Raw genomic sequence first — 17717 nt, 5'->3', positions numbered from 1 at the left:
TGAAACTCAGTCTCTCAGAACAGTCTCCCTGCATTCTAATAGCTTTATGTTAAGAATGAAGCATTGCATACGTATGATACACCATTGGTATGATACACCTTCAACTCATCTTACACATTTTTGGCTCTCTCCTGGAGCACAAACAAGGCCAATTCATTATTCTAACTAGTAAGCCTGACAGGGGCACTAAGAAAATAACAAATACTAGGCCTATTCAGTTGCACAGCCTCCTGTGACCACCCATTCTACATATCAGCTACGTGGTGACTCACAGCTAATGATACTCATGGATGAAGTTTAACACTGTATTCATGCTGATAAAAGAATTAGCCTTATTTCCTCAGTATGGCAGAGAAGTGAAACTCCTTCCCATGCCTCAAAATAATATTTTACAGTCTTAATCACACACAGAGATTAAGATTAGGTACTAGATTGCTCCAGGCAGTTACACAGTGCTGTAAATTAAGGAAGCAGAAATACATAAAACCAAGCAGCCAAACTTTCTTATATTTGAAGCTGCATACGCAAATCCTCACGTGACCGAGTTACAAAGCACTCCGGAGACATAGGACAGCTGAAACAAAGGAAGGAACTGAGCTCCAGAAGTAGTTCATAGGTAGAGGGTAACAATGGCTGGATGGACCTGGGGTAAATGTACAGCTGGGTGACCTGCAATGCCAGCCTTGGGAGCCTTCACTGTCCCCGTACCTCTCCTGGTTGTCAATACAGTCTACACACAGCAGCTCTCCACTGACTCAGGCATCACGGTGACTGGCTTCAGCATGGCAGGCTGACTGCTGAAGCTACTTGGGACGACTCATGAGCAGCACAGGTATCACAGGTACTTCCAGAACACCAGTTACTATTCAGGTTTGAGACCATCTAAGGAATCTGAAGGTGCACAAGTCCATGGGACCTGATGAGATGCACCTGCGGGTCCTGAGGGAACTGGCAGGTGAAGTGGCTAAGCCACTTTCCATCATATTTGAGAAGTCATGGCAGTCCAGAGAAGTCCCCACTGACTGGAAAAGGGGAAACATAACCCCCATTTTTAAAAAGGGAAAAAAAGGAAGACCTGGGGAACTACAGGCCAGTCAGTCTCATCTCTGTGCCCGGCAAGATCATGGAGTGGATTCTCCTGGAAACTGTGCTAGGGCACATGTAAAATAAGGAGGTGATTGGTGACAGCCAACATGGCTTCACTTGGGGCAAACCATGCCTGACAAATTTTGTGGCCTTCTACAACGGGGTTACAGCGTTGGTGGATAAGGGAAGACCAATGGATGTCATCTACCTGGACTTGTGCAAAACGTTAGACACTTTCTGCACGATATCCTTGTCCCTAAATTGGAGAGACATGGATTTGATGGATGGACCACTTGGTGTATAAGGAGTTGGCTGGATGGTTGCACTCAAAGAGTTGCAGTCAACGGCTCAATGTCCAAGTGGTAAGCAGTGACGAGTGGCATTCCTCAGGGGTTGGTACTGGGACCGGCACTGTTTAACATCTTTGTCGGCGACACGGACAGTGGGACTGAGTGCACACTCCGCAAGTTTGCCGATAACACCAAGCTGTTTGGTGCAGTCGACACAATGCAGGGAAAGGACGCCATCCTGAGGGCCCTTGACAGGCTTGAGAGATGGGCCTGTGCAAACCTCACGAAGTTCAACAAGGCCAAGTGCAAGGTCCTGCACATGGGCTGGGGCAATCCCAAGCACAAGTACAGGCTGGGCGATGAGTGGATTGAGATCAGCCCTGCAGAGAAGGACTTGGGGGTGTCAGCTGACGAGAAGCTCAATATGACCCAGCAATGTGCGTTTGCAGCCCAGAAAGCCAACTGTATCCTGGGCTGCATCAAAAAAAGCACGGCCAGCAGGTCAAGGGAGGTGATTCTCCCCCTCTACTCCACTCTTGTGAGACCCCACCTGGAGTACTGTGGTCACCCCTGGGGCCCCCAACATAAGACAGACACAGGTCCACTTGAGCGGCTCCAGAGGAGGGTCTGGAAGATGATCAGGAGGCTGGAGCACCTCTTCTATGAGGATAGGCTGAGAGAGTTGGGGTTGTTCAGCCTGGAGAAGAGAAGGCTCCAGGGAGACCTTATAGTAGCCTTCCAGTACCTAAAGGGGGCCTACAGGAAAGATGGAGAGGGACTCTTTTTAATAAGGAGTGTAGTGACAGGACAAGGGGTAATGGTTTTAAACTGAAAGAGAGTAGATTTAGATCAGATATTAGGAAGAAATTATTTACTGTGAGGGTGGTGAGACACTGGAACACCTGTGAAGTTGTGGATGCCCCCCATCCCTGGAAGCATTCAAGGCCAGGTTGGATGGGGCTTTGAGCAACCTGGTCTAGTGGAAGGTGTCCTACCCATGGCAGGGGGTTTGGAACTAGATGATCTTTAAGGTCCCTTCAAACCCAAACCATTCTATGACTCTATGATAATAATTCTGGACTTGAAAGATGCCTTATGATTCTTGACCTGAAAACACTAACCATAACTTTCTGACAAGAGTTAATATTCATTCACTTCAAAGAGAAACAAGCCAGACAAATAATAAATATAGGATCAATACAGCAATTTCTTTTTTTTCCCCCTCGTTTCTCTTGTTCCACCAAACTGAGTAATGAAGTATTCTTCATTAGTTTATCGGCGCAAAGCTACTTTCCATAGGGACACTACTGCTCTTTCTGATCCTTCTGATTCTTACTTGACTGCACACCACACCTTGTAAGTCAGAACTCACATGACTTTTTTTTTTGTTTTTTGTTTTTTTTTTAAAGAAAGCCTACCTCTGTAGTGGTCCCAATGTCAGCAGATGGGCTGTATGTGCTGGTATCTGGTGGAGCAGTACCAACACTACTTTTAACTGGAGAGCTAGGAGGAGCAGGTCCTGTCATGGTTTCAGTATAGACAGAAGACTGATATAGAATTCCTTTCCTCTGAATTTTATTCCAAACTTTACTTGTGATTTCAGCCAGTTCATACAGAAGCTGCACCTAAAAGAAAAAAAAACTTTTTTTAAGATGAAGATTTTCTTAATGAGGTGAAGGAAAATCATCAAAGTCCTCCACTGAGACTTAGAATGTAGCAGAACTGAACTTCTCACCATTTATAATGTTCTGATAAGCAACTATATTGCAATTAAAATAATTAACATCAGTTACCATATAGTGATTTTGATAAAAATAATCTGTGCTTTGTCTAAACATATGGTACGTAGCTCATAAAAACATAACCAATAACACGGGCTTGTAAAACTTTTACTAATATCAATTTTAACAATTAAACATAAGTAATTTGTGGTATATTTCATACATATAGATACTGCATCTAGAAAAAGGCAAACATATAAACTTTATGAAATATTAACCATGAAAAAATTATTCATTTAAATGGTATTAAAATAATGATCCCACACAGCATATGAAACTGTTGTATGTTTTAGGAAGAACATCCACTATCAAACTCAATAGTCTCCTGGCATATGTCATTCCAATATTCAGAAACACACTGTTTAACTTGCACACTGTTTGACTCAGTTCTAAGATATTTACACAAGTTTTTGTAAATAAGCATTAATCATGGAATTTGTGTGACAACATACTGCAATATACTGTATAAAACAAGCTCAGAGAAAACTGCAAACAATATATAAGCAGATCCACAGCTGGATACCATACCCAACTTGCCATTATAAAAAATGGAAATTCTCATATTTATAAGAACTTTAAGCCTCAGGACACATCTATTCTATGAAGCTGGCTTCTTATGTGGGCAGAACAGATGCAGAAAAACACTGTTGTCAATCTACATTTGATATAAAACAGTACTTGATTTTGTGCGTGAGAGTGTGTGATGAAGTCTTAAAGTACATGGTACAGTCCTTTCTTAAGAGGTGAAGTGCTGGAATTTTATAAAAACCTTCTTAATTCATCTTGGATTTTCTTTTGAAGTTTCAAGGCTTACACTGAGCAGGTCATATACTCTTTTAAAGACAGAATTTTTCCTTAAAGGAGATAAACTTCGCAGTACTTTTTTTGCCTTCATATACAGACCAATCTACAGACAAAGAATAACTCTGGCTGTGGCAAAAAGTTCTTTTAGTTATGGTTTAAAATATTTTGTGTCTGTAGCACTCTAATATGCACTGGTAGCTTTTAAATTACTAATTACAAATTTCTAAGTTTTCCCGAGTCTCTTCCATGTAACTCACAAAGATCAACTAATAACGTCCATCTGATTGATTGAGTAATATAACATTAACTGTTGTTGACACTTTGCTGGCAAAAGAGTCTCTAGAAAATTAATAGGATACAGGCACTTATCCAAATCATACATGCTTGCAACTGCCTGTCCCTCAAAGTATTTTTTTGTCAAGAAACCAAAGGACAATTTAAGCTATACTTGTCTAATGAAGCAGGGCTTCCAGAAATTTAATTATGCTACTGTTCATAAAGGCACAAACTAAGGCAAAAGAAAGAACGATGCAACTTTTGTGTTTACATATATACTCATATACAAGGTAGAGAGGTTTGTCATCAGCTAATCCAACACTGAATAGTTTAAATCTTATTGGGGTTACAACAGTCATAATCATTAAAGCTAATAATTACTTATGTTGTCAGGGAGATTTTTTAAAAATTGCTCAGGCTAGAATCCTTGCAGCTGCTCTGAAACAGTGGCTATTTCAGACAGCAGTAGCCATCTCTCTGAACATCACCAGCAACCAGCCAGCCAAGTAGCATGACCCTAATACTCTACCCTGCTCTGAAACCAGAGACAAAACAACAAGTTCACCAGGAAAAAAGGCACATTTTGATTAGAGGGAGACAATTTTCATGGAGATATGTTAAAAAGTAGAAAATACCAAAAAGCCTCACAACAAAAATTCATTAAAACAAAAAAGAAGGCACGTGTCTATATGCAAATAAAATCTAAAAACTTCAGATAAAGAGCTGAAGTTATGTCTTTGATTATTTTTAATACACTTAATTTTATTCCATTGGTTGTTATTAAAAGAAAGGATTTCTACTTCTCTTGTTGGTTGCACTTTTTCAAGTTAGTAGTCTTAATGTTTTGAAAATCCATTTCTGATTATATTAGAAGAGCTAATATAAGTGGAAGTTCTCTCTCCTTTGTAAGTATTTTTGAGCATATCAGTTAATATATAATAATTATTTTTAGTACACTCTATTCAAGAGGAGAAAAATGGTATGACAAAAATAGGAATAACTCTGCCAGTATTTGTTAAGAAAAGTTTCCCTCTCTCACTGCTTCCACTCTTCTCCCCAGCAAAACCACACGTAACTCAGTAAGACCCCACTCACTACTTGGCAAAGTCTGTAAATTTCAATATGCTACAGCATTTTATACTTAAAATATAACACATTACTACAAAATTGAAAACTACAAAAGGCAATATCCTGGCAATTTTGCACACTGGAAGTATCTATTGACTTTAAAGGATACAACCATCAGAACATGGTTTCATATTAAATCATAATAGTCATACAGTAAATACTTCACCTTTGCTACCATTTAACAAATTCACTAAGTATCACCTACTTTAAGGCTGTCATCTATAGACAAAATACAGCCTGTCATTCTAAAGAATCAAATTTCATAGTTACTCTACTGTGAATTTGTAACTATCAACTGCTGTTTATGTAATTGTATTTTCCATCTTTGTTCTTGAACATCTGGTTAAAGAAGACTGATGGTTTTCCCCTTTTGCATAAGTAAATCAGAAAGGACAAGTAAGGCAGATGTAAGGGAGAAAGTACAGCTCAAGAACCTTCGCTAAACTCAAATAATTTGTCCGCATCCTTTTGATCATTATAATACTTCAGTAAATGAATAACATCACAGTGTACAAGGACATCTTTTATGACAACAATATTTGGTCTCATATTCCACTGTACAACTTCATTTTAACATTTCACTATACTCATAATATGATTTATGTGGAGCTTACAATGTAAATTTTTTAGTGCGAATATTTTCTTACAGTTTGCAAAACAAATTATTTGATCACGTTTTGGTACAAAAGCTTGAAAATGTGCTTTACTTACTTCATTTGCAACTCAAATTTAGATAAGGCTTCCACTTAAAACAATGCCAATCCACTTCTAAATCGCTACTATTAATGTATTACATATATTAACCATGAGATTAATTGGAGATTTTTAAAAAATCAGAGTTGATCAGACAATTTGCAGAAATTTCACTGAGTGTACCAATCAAATGTAGGTAACTATTTTGCTACATGAACATACAAAAATATTTACCAGTTATCTGAACAGCTGCAATATCAAGATGAATTTTGTACAGTTCTATGAAAACTAATACAGAATAAGGCAGGTTTCTATAGGCTGTGAAATTATCACATACGACTTCATTAAATGTTATGGAAATACCACAAAGTTGCAAAGTAAAACTTTCAGAAGTCTTTAAATATAAAATTGTCAGCAAAATCATAATTTTGTCCCTTCCTATTTACACATTTATAACACAGTGACAACCCTTCATATGTGCAAACACACCTGTCATACAGCTTTACAAGTCTGAGCAGACCTTGTTGAGGATGCTCAATTTCAAATTTTAATTTGCGATGTCCAGTGCACAATCTCACTCTACCAACCCTCTTCCTAGTGAGTGTGAGCCCATCCAGTACAGAAGATAATGGCATGGAGCAAATGAATCAGAAATAACTTGGATGGAAGGTAGTGGATGCAGCAGGAGACCACACATTGAGGGTAAGATAAACACGTAGTTTAAAACACTTGTTCCATTCATAGAACATGGAAGGCGGCAAGGGAAAAACTGCATGTGACTGAGAAACTTATTGTAATGAGTACACCCAAGGGATAACATTAAAATTACACCAGCCACCTTAGCTTTAGTATTCCCAGACTTAGGCCATAGGTCCGTAAGTCTTTACAAACATGATGTGCTGTCTATAAGATCAAAATTATAATACTTTGTGTTCTTTCCCTTTCTTTCTATTAAATGAAGCAATAAACAGTCCATTTTGTCCATGACATCCTTTGAAAAATCTTACATATGGCTAAAACTTTGCAGCAGACAGCATATGAATGCAAAGCCCTACTCAGGCCTCAACAGATTTGCTATTCCCAAGAACAAGAGTGTTCTCTCCAGCACCACTGGAAATGTTGCAACTGTCAGGAAAGTGTTATTCAAGTTGCAATAAAGTTTACTCAAAATTATGCATAGAAAACCTACTCTATTTGGAACTTACAGCAAACTTGATCCAGGTGCGTAAAATATAGGGTGCACTTTCTGAAAATCTAGCAACATCTTTGCCTTTTAATAAACATAAATAAGGTGGTAACTTTTGTTTACACACATTCATCTGGGTTTTTTTTTTCCTTTACTAAAGGATACCATTGTTTGCCTAAAAAACATTTTATGTTCGAAGAAATGTTAGTTCTATGAAAATATGATAAAAAATTACCCTAAACCACTTCAATAAATGAATCCACAGTGACAGAACAGCACTATAGCATTTAATGGTACATCTGCAATTCATTTCACTCCATCAGCCAAAAGATGCATTTATACTGTAGCTATTACATTTTGAGAAGAGTTTAAATTACAAAACTTGAGAGAGCTTCAAAGCAAATCTTAATCTAAGCACCTTGATCTTGATGGCCCAGTTAAAAAAAAAAAAATTAAGATAGAAGAGACTGTCTTCAACAAAATGCAGAACGATTGTACTTAAATCAAGTTATTTTTAATTTCCTTTCATAAATCAATTAAACATACCAACCTGGGGGTTGGAGCATTTTATTTCAAGGGACTCAAGGTCGACATGGAGGCAGACAACAAATGAGTGGCTGGATTCTGGCCCTGAAGCAAGCAGTTTCTGGGAAGTAACAGCTAAAGTAGAAGTACAGCCCATTGGTTCCACTAAATTAAGTGTCATCTGTTGTCCAAGAAGAGTATATATACTGAAATGATGCAGACTAATAGTCCACGGAAAAGCATCACCTAATGATTAAAAAGAAGGGAAAAAGTTAAATAATTGCATAAAAACCCCTAGGCTATTATTTGCACAAACCTCAGTAAAGGCCTTACCTTAAACGCCCTCAGAAGTCAGCAAGTGCAATCAACAACCATTAAATTGATCCCAAACTCTCACAAATAGAAATCTAAACAATAGCAATAAATTTTTTACAGCTTTTAAAAATTGAAATCCATTGGGAATTTTAACCCCAAACTGTGAACAAATGTTTACAACATAGTCTTGAAAGAACATTCTTTCTGTTTTATATTATTTTCCTCAAACTGAGGAGTACCCTGAAATCACTCCCCATTTAGTTCAGCATATGGATCGCAGGGGCAGTTCCTTACGTTATATACTTATACATGTTTACAAGTTTTAATACTAAAAAGGAGAATTATCTTTCTCCCAAAAATTTACAGTTTGCATCTCAACAGAGTGGTGCCATAGAGTAAGACCTATCCCAATGCACTGCGCAGGTAAGTGAGACCTTGATCACAGTGCAGCTTTTTCTGCTGCCTCCACTTAACTTCCTAGGAAGAGAATGGCAATGGATTTTGTAAACACAAATTACTATAGACATACACTTTATATAATTTCTTATATTTAAGAGGGATCCTACCTAGAAGTGCCTGGCAGCCTATCATCAATCATTACCAAGAATAATCAGTGAGGGAATTGGCAGTGCCCAGCTGAACAACAAAATGGCTGCAACTTCAGTACAATCCGTTTTCTTCAGATTGCCAATAGATGGGAAAGAAAATGAAAAGTTTCCAAAGCAGGACTACAGAGAGAATTATTTGGGTAGGCCTTTAAAAGTTCGACAGGAACTCTTTTTAGTGAGAGAAAACCTTCAACAGCTCTACCAGCTAGAGTTGAAAGGAACTGAGAACACGGACTATGGAAACTGAGGCAGAATCCCTGTGGCAGGTTTGACCTTGGCTGGCTGCAAGGTGCCCACCAAAGCCACCCTATCACTCCCCCTCCTCAACTGGACAGGGGAGAGAAAATACGACGAAAGGCTCATGGGTTGAGATAAGGACAGGGAGATCACTCAGCAATTACCATCACAGGCAAAACAGACTCGACTTGGGGAAATTAATTTAATTTATTGCCAATTAATACTGGAATATGATAATGAGAAATAAGAACAAATCTAAAAACACCTGCCCTCCACCCCTCCCTTCTTCCTGGGCTCAACTTCACTCCCAAATTCTCTACCTCCTCTGGCCTGAGCAGCCCAGGGGGACGGGGAATGGGGGTTGCAGTCAGTTCATCATGCGTTGTCTCTGCTCCTTCTTCCTCCTCACACTCTTTCCCTGCTCCAGCGTGGGGTCCCACCCACAGGAGACAGTACTCCACAAACTTCTCCAATGTGCGCTCTTCCCATGGGCTGCAGTTCTTCACGAACTGCTCTATCGTGGGTCCCTTCCATAGGGTGCAGTCCTTCGGGAATGGACATGGGTCCCCCCCAGGGTCACAGGTCCTGCCAGAAAACCTACTCTAGCCTGGACTCCACTCCATGGGGCCACAGGTCCTGCCAGGAGCCTGTTCCAGCGTAGGCTCTCCACAGGGTCACAGCCTCCTCCCGGACTCATCAACCTGCTCCAGTGTGGCGCGGTCCTCCATAGCTGCAGGTGTCCCTCTGCAGAGGGACAACGTGCGTCACCATGGTCTTCGCCACAGGCTGCAGGGGAATCTCTGCTCCAGCACCTGGAGCACCTTCTCCCCTTCCTTCTTCACTGACCTGGGTGTCTGCATAGCTGTTTCTCTTGCATATTCTCATCCTCTCCCCCAGCTGCTGTTGTGCAGCAGGTTTTTTTACCCTTCTTAAATATGTTGTCAGAGGCGCTACCACCATCACTTGTTGGCTCAGCCTTGGCCAGCGGAACTGGCTCTGTTGGACATGGGGGAAGCTTCTGGCATCTTCTCACAGAAGCCACTCCTGCAGTCCTCCCCGCTACCAAAACCTTGCCATGTAAACCCAATACAATCCCACATATGATAACTGGGTCCCGGAGAAAGAATTTAAGCTCTGCAAGAGACACTGAACCGAAATCCAAAGAATGCTCAAGAGAAGTGAGGAAAATGAGACAATGAAAGATATGTGGGTAATTCTCATTTTACCTTAAACAGATATGGCTTTTTCCTCTTTAGAAGCACAAGAGCATAACAATTCTTTCAGTTTGGGGTTTGGTTTTTTTGGTTTTGTTTTTTTTTCCCTCTAAAGAAAGTCTTCATCATTCCATTTATCAGATTTTCTGCTGAGAAAGTTAGGCCTTTTCGTCCCCACTTGAATGATGGACAGTCTGTGCCCAGCATGTGAATTTTGAATCCAGCAAGAGAAACTGCCTGCCCCAATTCAAAGTAACATAAGAGTGGCTGGATGCAGTCTCAGATCCAAACACAGCAAGCTGGTGAGCATTCACAAACCTCAGCCTAGGCTGAAACAGTCTTCATCTTTGTACAGAGTACATTCATTTGGAGGAAGAGAAGGAGAAAAGTTCAAAATTCAGATTACTTGGTATGAGGTTTTAGTTTTCAAGATTTGGGCCTGGAGTCATGGGTAAGAAGAGTCCAAATTAATTGAATACCCCAGAAGCATGGGAGCCAGCCTTGAGAATCAGAACAAAAGATGGCAGACAAGTATACATGTACACTGGCATGGGGCCTTGGAGTCTCACAGGGCACTAAAGAATTCAAACCACTGTATTTAAACAATATATGGAGAGTGTTTTTGCTGCCTGGTGTGGCCTACGGTCAACGCTGTCCTGCTGTGAAATCACAACACTAAGAAATAGCACAAATTAAGTGTTAACTGTGATTATTTAAAAGAAACTTTAGAAAAGTTTTGACATAAAACCAAAGGTGGATCCAAACATCTTTTCACCATATTATTTTAGTAAGAGTTCTATTGTTTCTTCCACAGGTGGCACCAGCAATAAATTTATATGGTCAGGAGACCATATATCAGGACAGTCTCTGTGTCTCATCCTACAAACGAACTGAAAACTTCAGTAGTTCATTTTGAAGCTATTGCACACTGAAGAAGTCAGCTCAGCCAAACTAACTTGAAAATATTTTGGAAAGGTTTCAGATTAGAAATTTTAAAGTAGTTAGCAATCTGTATTTTTTCCAGTTTCAGTCAGCCAAGAAATACAAAATACTAATTGTAATAGATGGAAAAAATTCAAATGCGAAGTCAACTCTATTGACATGTTTCTAATTACTACACATGAACTTTGTTTTTCTCTGTGACCACCACATTAAATTAACATCGTTTATATTTCACAGATTAGAAAGAAAGAATATCCAAAGAAAATACTGAATGTTAACTCTACTATGCTGCATACATTATCTACCTTAAAAGGAAAACGCCAATCAAATTTTATCAATGTACAGAAACCACAGTATGCTGAACAAACACTGTAGTAAAGATATGGCAAATTTACAACTATAAAATTACCCCTAATGTTATCAATTACCTCTTCTTCAGCTCCACACACACTATGTGACCATTATAACATTATACTGGAACTGTCCCCCTGATAAATCCTAGTTTTGTTGTTGTACCTATGCTTGCTTTATTCATTTTTTAAAAAACTGTACCTGCATTCATTTGCAGATTGGTTTTATGAAACTCTGTAAATAATTAATTCAAAGTGTCTAAACATGAAAAGCAACACTGTTCATAGAATTTATTTAAAAAATTATTTATTAGCAGGATGGAAGGAAAAGTTAGTGCCACAGATATTTTCTCTACATCTAACCTTACTATCCACGTATACTATTGTTTTGTCATGTAATTGCTGAGATTCTTTTACACTGATATAAGTAAACCTGACATTGTCTTCAGTGGAACTAGAGCTCACACCACATCTCTTACGGGCAAGATTACAAAAGATACACATGAAAGACCCCTAGTATGGTTGAAGATTCTGGTTAATTCCTGATCTACTGCTCTGATAAATCCTTATTTTTAATTTCTTCAAACATCACTACTGATTTAAAAAACTTGAAAATTTATTCATTAAGATATTTCAACTGCTTTGATAGCTTCTTAGATTTGTAAATACCACTTTCAGATCTTTGGCAGTTGACTGACCCAATCACCAGACAATTTTCAAACAACTGGCATTCATAATTTATCTGCTATTTGCAATAGTTTAGCAAGTCTCCTTTCCTACAGAGCGTTTGAGTTATTTTTCCAATATATATAATTACAAATTTTTGCTATGTGCAAGCACTTTCTCTGGTAGTTATTTGATGCACTTTGTTTCTTACCTGGAGTTAATTCTCATCATAAGCCTTTCCATATGCATGACATACAATGTTGATAAATGTACTTAACTACTAATAATTGTTATTTGTTTGCTCTCACTTTTATATGACACTTCTCTTTATTTTAAAAATCAGATTGCAGAAGTGGCAGTTGTACACAATGTTGTGTACACAATGTTGACAGTTGTACAAAAGAGAAATTTTGTTTGTTTAAAATAAGTAATGGTAGGAGAGAGACCATGAAAGCTTTATCATGCATATGATCTGGGATCTATTCCCAGACTTGCTAAAGGTATCCTTTGCAATCTTCAAAAAAGCTTCTTGACTACTCGGTCTTCATTTCTCCTTCTGTACCCACACTGCAGGGTCTTTACATGGATTTCCAATGCGCTTACATTCTCATGCGACATGCAACGTTTAAAAGAAAAAGATACTGCAATCATTATGTTAGGTCACTGTTTTACTTCCTCCCAGTCGGGCAACAGGGAAGCAGCTGTATGGCTGCATAACCCTAGGTGCACCCAGTCAAAAGCCCTAAGGGCTCTGCCCAAGTCCAGAGCTCACTTTCAGCAGATGAGACTTAGTTCCACAGACTTCAAATGTAAGCACAAACACACAGGCTTTTCTAACTTAAACTCAGCTACTAGAGAGGTCTAACAGCCAAACACAACATTAACAAGTTGTTTATGCAGAACTTCATTGCTATTCACATACTGAAGAATGTCACTAAAATGCCAGAACTAATTTTATAAGATCATTAACCACAACAGATAAATTAAATACAATAATTACCATGTTTTACAGATGGTGACATTGAATATAAACTCAAACAGCACACTGTTTGAATGTCAAATATTCATCTTAAAATTTACAGAAATTATTTTTCAGTTATTATATTGAAGTTGAACATTTTTAAAAATCTGATACAAGATTATAACTTCTAAGAATGGCAACATACTGCCACTCTAAACATTTAACTGCCTTTTTTGCAGGTTGAAGTCTATATGCTTCTGTTACATTGTAGTAGTTTATGACCTATACATTTCATTATAATTAATTCACACACTAGTACTAGAAGCCCTTATTTTCTATTTACCTACAAGTCATTTGACAACTTAGTGAGTTTAAACATATGCTACAAAAATCTGTGAGGTTACATAATTTGTTGTATTTCACAAACAAAAGCCATCTCTCGGATTTAAATGTTTGGAATACAGTGATTTACATGATTGCCTGTATACATTCAGTAACCAGTTTAAAAACATGAGCGGAAGCCAGGAAAAGATTCTAAATTATAATAATTAAAAAGGTAAGCTTCCTTTACCCAAATCAAAATTTTAGTTCCCTTCATGTCTTCAATTTATTTTCCTATTATAACATTTTAAATTTTGGAAGACCAGCAGTCCAGAAGTCCGGATCATAACAACATATTTTGTCCAACTGTAAATTTATCACATTTTATCCTATCACTATAGGTTGGGACTTAGAGAGTATGTGGATGAATTGTCAAGTATTTGAAGTTGGATTTATACAAGCATGCACAGGAAGTCACAACTCACCCTAGGCGGTTCTCTAAACATTTCAGTTCTGCTCAAACTGAGTTTCTAACTATTTAATTTCTTCTTAGTAACTATTTTACTTAAAGGGCAGCTACGAACAGGACAGAGGTCCCCCTCTTCACAAGGAACCAAAATGGAGAATACAAGGGGCAACAGGTACAAGTTGCACCAGGAGAGGTTTAATCTTGATATAAGAAGGAAATTTTTTACACTAAGAACAATCATTCACTGGAACAATCTCCCCAGGGATGTGGGGGTTTTCAAGAAGTGACTACACTGGGTGCTGGATAATCTCATCTAGGCTCCCTTCGCCACAAAAGCTTGGACCACATGATCATTCAAGGTCCCTTCCAACCTGGGCTGTTCTATGAATCTGTGATTCTGTTTTAATATCCTCAGTGAATACTACCTCATGGATCTATCATTTGATTGATTTGAACTATAAAGATAATATTTAATGTAATTAAATACCTTTTTTATGAACTTATTTAGTTGTACTTGTTATTCAACAGAAGTTCAACAGAATATCTCATTCTTTACATAGTGTCGTGGTTTAACCCCAGCCAGCAACTAAACACCACGCAGCCGCTCACTCACTCCCCCCCACCCAGTGGGATGGGGGAGAAAATCGGGAAAAGAAGCAAAACCCGTGGGTTGAGATAAGAACGGTTTAATAGAACAGAAAAGAAGAAACTAATAATGATAATGATAACACTAATAAAACGACAACAGAAATAATGAAAGGATTGGAATGTACAAATGATGCGCAGTGCAATTGCTCACCACCCGCCGACCGACACCCCGCCAGTCCCCAAGCAGCGAATCCCTGCCCCCACTCCCCGTTCCTATACTAGATGGGACGTCACATGGTATGGAATACACTGTTGGCCAGTTTGGGTCAGGTGCCCTGGCTGTGTCCTGTGCCAACTTCTTGTGCCCCTCCAGCTTTCTCACTGGCTGGGCATGAGAAGCTGAAAAATCCTTGACATTAGTCTAAACACTACTGAGCAACAACTGAAAACATCAGTGTTATCAACATTCTTCACATACTGAACTCAAAACACAGCACTGTACCAGCTACTAGGAAGACAGTTAACTCTATCCCAGCTGAAACCAGGACACATAGATAAATCCATTTCTGTTCATATGTTACTTAGTATGACAGCTAAATTACGTTTCTGAATCGAAGTACTGTACTTAAAATGTTCTTTTAAGTATTCCTACAAACTACAATTACGTCAGAAAAGAAATGTATCAGAACTCTGAAAACAAATGGAAAGACCTGACTGTGGGATATTGTATAAGCTATTTTTACAGTATGTTGACATGTTGAGGCCAGTAAGTCTCTGCGAGTACGCTGCAATATCCCCAAATGACAATATGACTATGCTCCCTTTTCCTTCTCTTTTAGTTTTTCATGTAATAAGAAAAATATATGAGTGAGCATACAGCTTTCTTAAAAGTAACATGCATCCTTGTGAACAAGCTTTTTACTTATATCTTCTTTATAAAAGAAGGAATGATTCAAAAAATAGTTTTTGGGAAAAGCAGGGATCAATAAATGTGATTTCAGAGAGATGCTAACATCTCTTAAGAATTATGGTATGTCCCTGAAGTCTTGTTCAAAGACAGAATGCAAATTAAGAAACTCTCCCAATGAAAGTCCATAAAAATTATTTACCTCTGCATGGGAAGAAACAAAGAAGGTGACTTAAAAGCTTTGAAAAAAATGTTTAACAGTCTGTTTAAGGGTGAGTTTTGGCATGGGAGAAGGCAACAGTGCTATTAGAAAATCAAAAATATCAAGATTGTGAGAACTTCTGTTTGGCATTATTCCCAGAGCACAAAGCCACACACAAATAAATTCCTTACCATAGGCTTTATCCCAACCGGGGGGATTCTTTCTCTCACTAGGATCTTTCCTTCCAATCTGGGTTTGACAAAATTCAAATGACTTCTTACTTTCATAAATGGTTTAAGTGACATCATCAGTTTAAAACAAACAAAAGACTTTCATTAAATTTATTTATCTTTCATCTATCACTATGATTAGCAAATTAGATCATTCCTACTGAAAGTTATTAGGAAAAACACATATCATTCTCTCCCTCTTTTTTTTTTTTTCCTTTTCAGTTGGCAGCTATCTCCAATATGATTTTCAGTATTAAAAACTACAATTTTATTTTTGTTGATGTGAGTTAAGGTGAAATACAGGAAGGAGGAGAAGGGTCCAATATAAGTGGCAGAAGTAAGGGAGAGGGAAAACACTGTTATAAATCAAAATTAATTTCAGATGGCAGGAACAGGACTAGCTCCAGAATGTGCTTTTGACTTAATTTTTCATAGCATACTCTTTATAATTGTTTATGTTTCAGCAATAAGTATGCAGAAAAAACTATATTTTTCCCAGAAAATGCTGTCACAAAAGCAATGGAACAATTGCTGCATCTCCCTCTCTTCATCTTAGAACAAATACACAAACCAGCAACAATTCTTTCCAAATAATATAGTTCAAGAATACAATAATGAACTAAGTGTACACCAATGTACTGGGTTTGGCTGCAATAGAGTTAATTTTCTTCATAGTAGCTAGTATGGGGCTATGTTTTGGATTTGTGCTGAAAACAGCGTTTGATAATGCAGGGATGTTTTAGTTATTGCTGAGCAGTGCTTGCAGTGTTGTATTTTCTGCTTCTCACCCCACCCCACCCGCGAGTATGCTGGGGGTGCACAAGAAGTTGGGAGGGGACACAGCTGGGACAGGTGACCCCAGCTGACCAAAGGGATATCCCATTCCATATGACGCCATGCTCAGGAATAACAGCTGGGGGAAGGAGGAAGGGGAAGGGCATTTGGAGTTATGGCATTTGCCTTCCCAAGTAACCATTATGATGGAGCCCTGCTTTTCCAGAAATGGCTGAACACCTGCCTGCTAGTGGGAAGTATCAATTTAATTCCTTATTTTGCTTTGCTTGTGCACAAGGATTTTGCTTTGCCTATTAAACTGTCTTTATCTCAACTCATGAGTTTTCTCACTTTTACCCTTCCGATTCTCTCCTCATCCCACTACAGAGGAGTGATCAAGTGGCTGTGTGGTGCTTAGTTGCCCACTGGTGTTAAACCACAAGAACTAGCATCTCCATGAAATTTTACACTTGGTTATGAGGCTAGATCTCATGGATGCCATTAAAATAAACCCAAACCCCAAGACTCAAGACTGTTAGGGATACTTGCCTCACTTATTTCCAATACACAGTTTTTCACATGAATATCTGTAGAACAAGATTTTTACATCAGTAGTCCTTCAGCATACTGCTGCAAATCCATTTACCATTTACTTTGATAATTTCTAAGGGTTCTATTTTTAAAAAAATCATATTGAACATAAGCAGCTTGTTTGCACTTGCTAGGTCCTTTACAGGTTATCCCCCCCCTTTCATTTCTCCATCAGTTGCAAAATGTTAAAAGCTGATTCTTCCCTCAAATTGGTCTACAACTCAAATCTCTATCAAATATTAGCTTCTCAAATAAGAACTACAGTACTTTTTCTCATCCTTAGCCTACGCACAATAGCATTTCCTCATAAACACTTGTATAAACCTTCTTAATTTTTTTCTTCAAATCTCTACAAAAACCTTGCTACAATCCCAATAGATACAAAACAGAACACAATTGTTGCCTATCATGATGACCAATAAAATCCTCATTCTTTTCTTTTGATAGTCTGCTATACTTATGAATTTCTTTTCTCATCTTACATTGAATCACAGAATATCTCAAGTTGGAAGGGACCCATAAGGATCATCAAGTCGAAATCCCTGTTCCTAGCAGGACTACCTAAAACTAGAT

The 17717-nt window shown here is 38.3% G+C and overlaps 1 protein-coding gene across 6 annotated transcripts in view; it reads right to left on the bottom strand.

Annotated features, from left to right (window-relative positions):
• VPS13B (vacuolar protein sorting 13 homolog B) overlaps positions 1-17717 on the bottom strand; it is a 486767-nt gene that overhangs the window by 216121 nt on the left and 252929 nt on the right. For all 6 annotated transcript variants that reach the window (XM_052788600.1, XM_052788599.1, XM_052788598.1 and 3 more), the window contains exons 24-25: positions 7795-8015; positions 2795-3001 (exon numbers count right to left, since the gene is read on the bottom strand). In XM_052788600.1, coding sequence (XP_052644560.1) covers positions 2795-3001; positions 7795-8015 — 428 coding nt within the window. The remainder of the gene's footprint in view (positions 1-2794; positions 3002-7794; positions 8016-17717) is intronic.

The sequence above is a fragment of the Harpia harpyja genome, chromosome 5 (assembly GCF_026419915.1).
Source record: "Harpia harpyja isolate bHarHar1 chromosome 5, bHarHar1 primary haplotype, whole genome shotgun sequence".
NCBI lineage: Eukaryota > Metazoa > Chordata > Aves > Accipitriformes > Accipitridae > Harpia > Harpia harpyja.
This window is presented reverse-complemented; position numbering and strand designations above follow the sequence as displayed.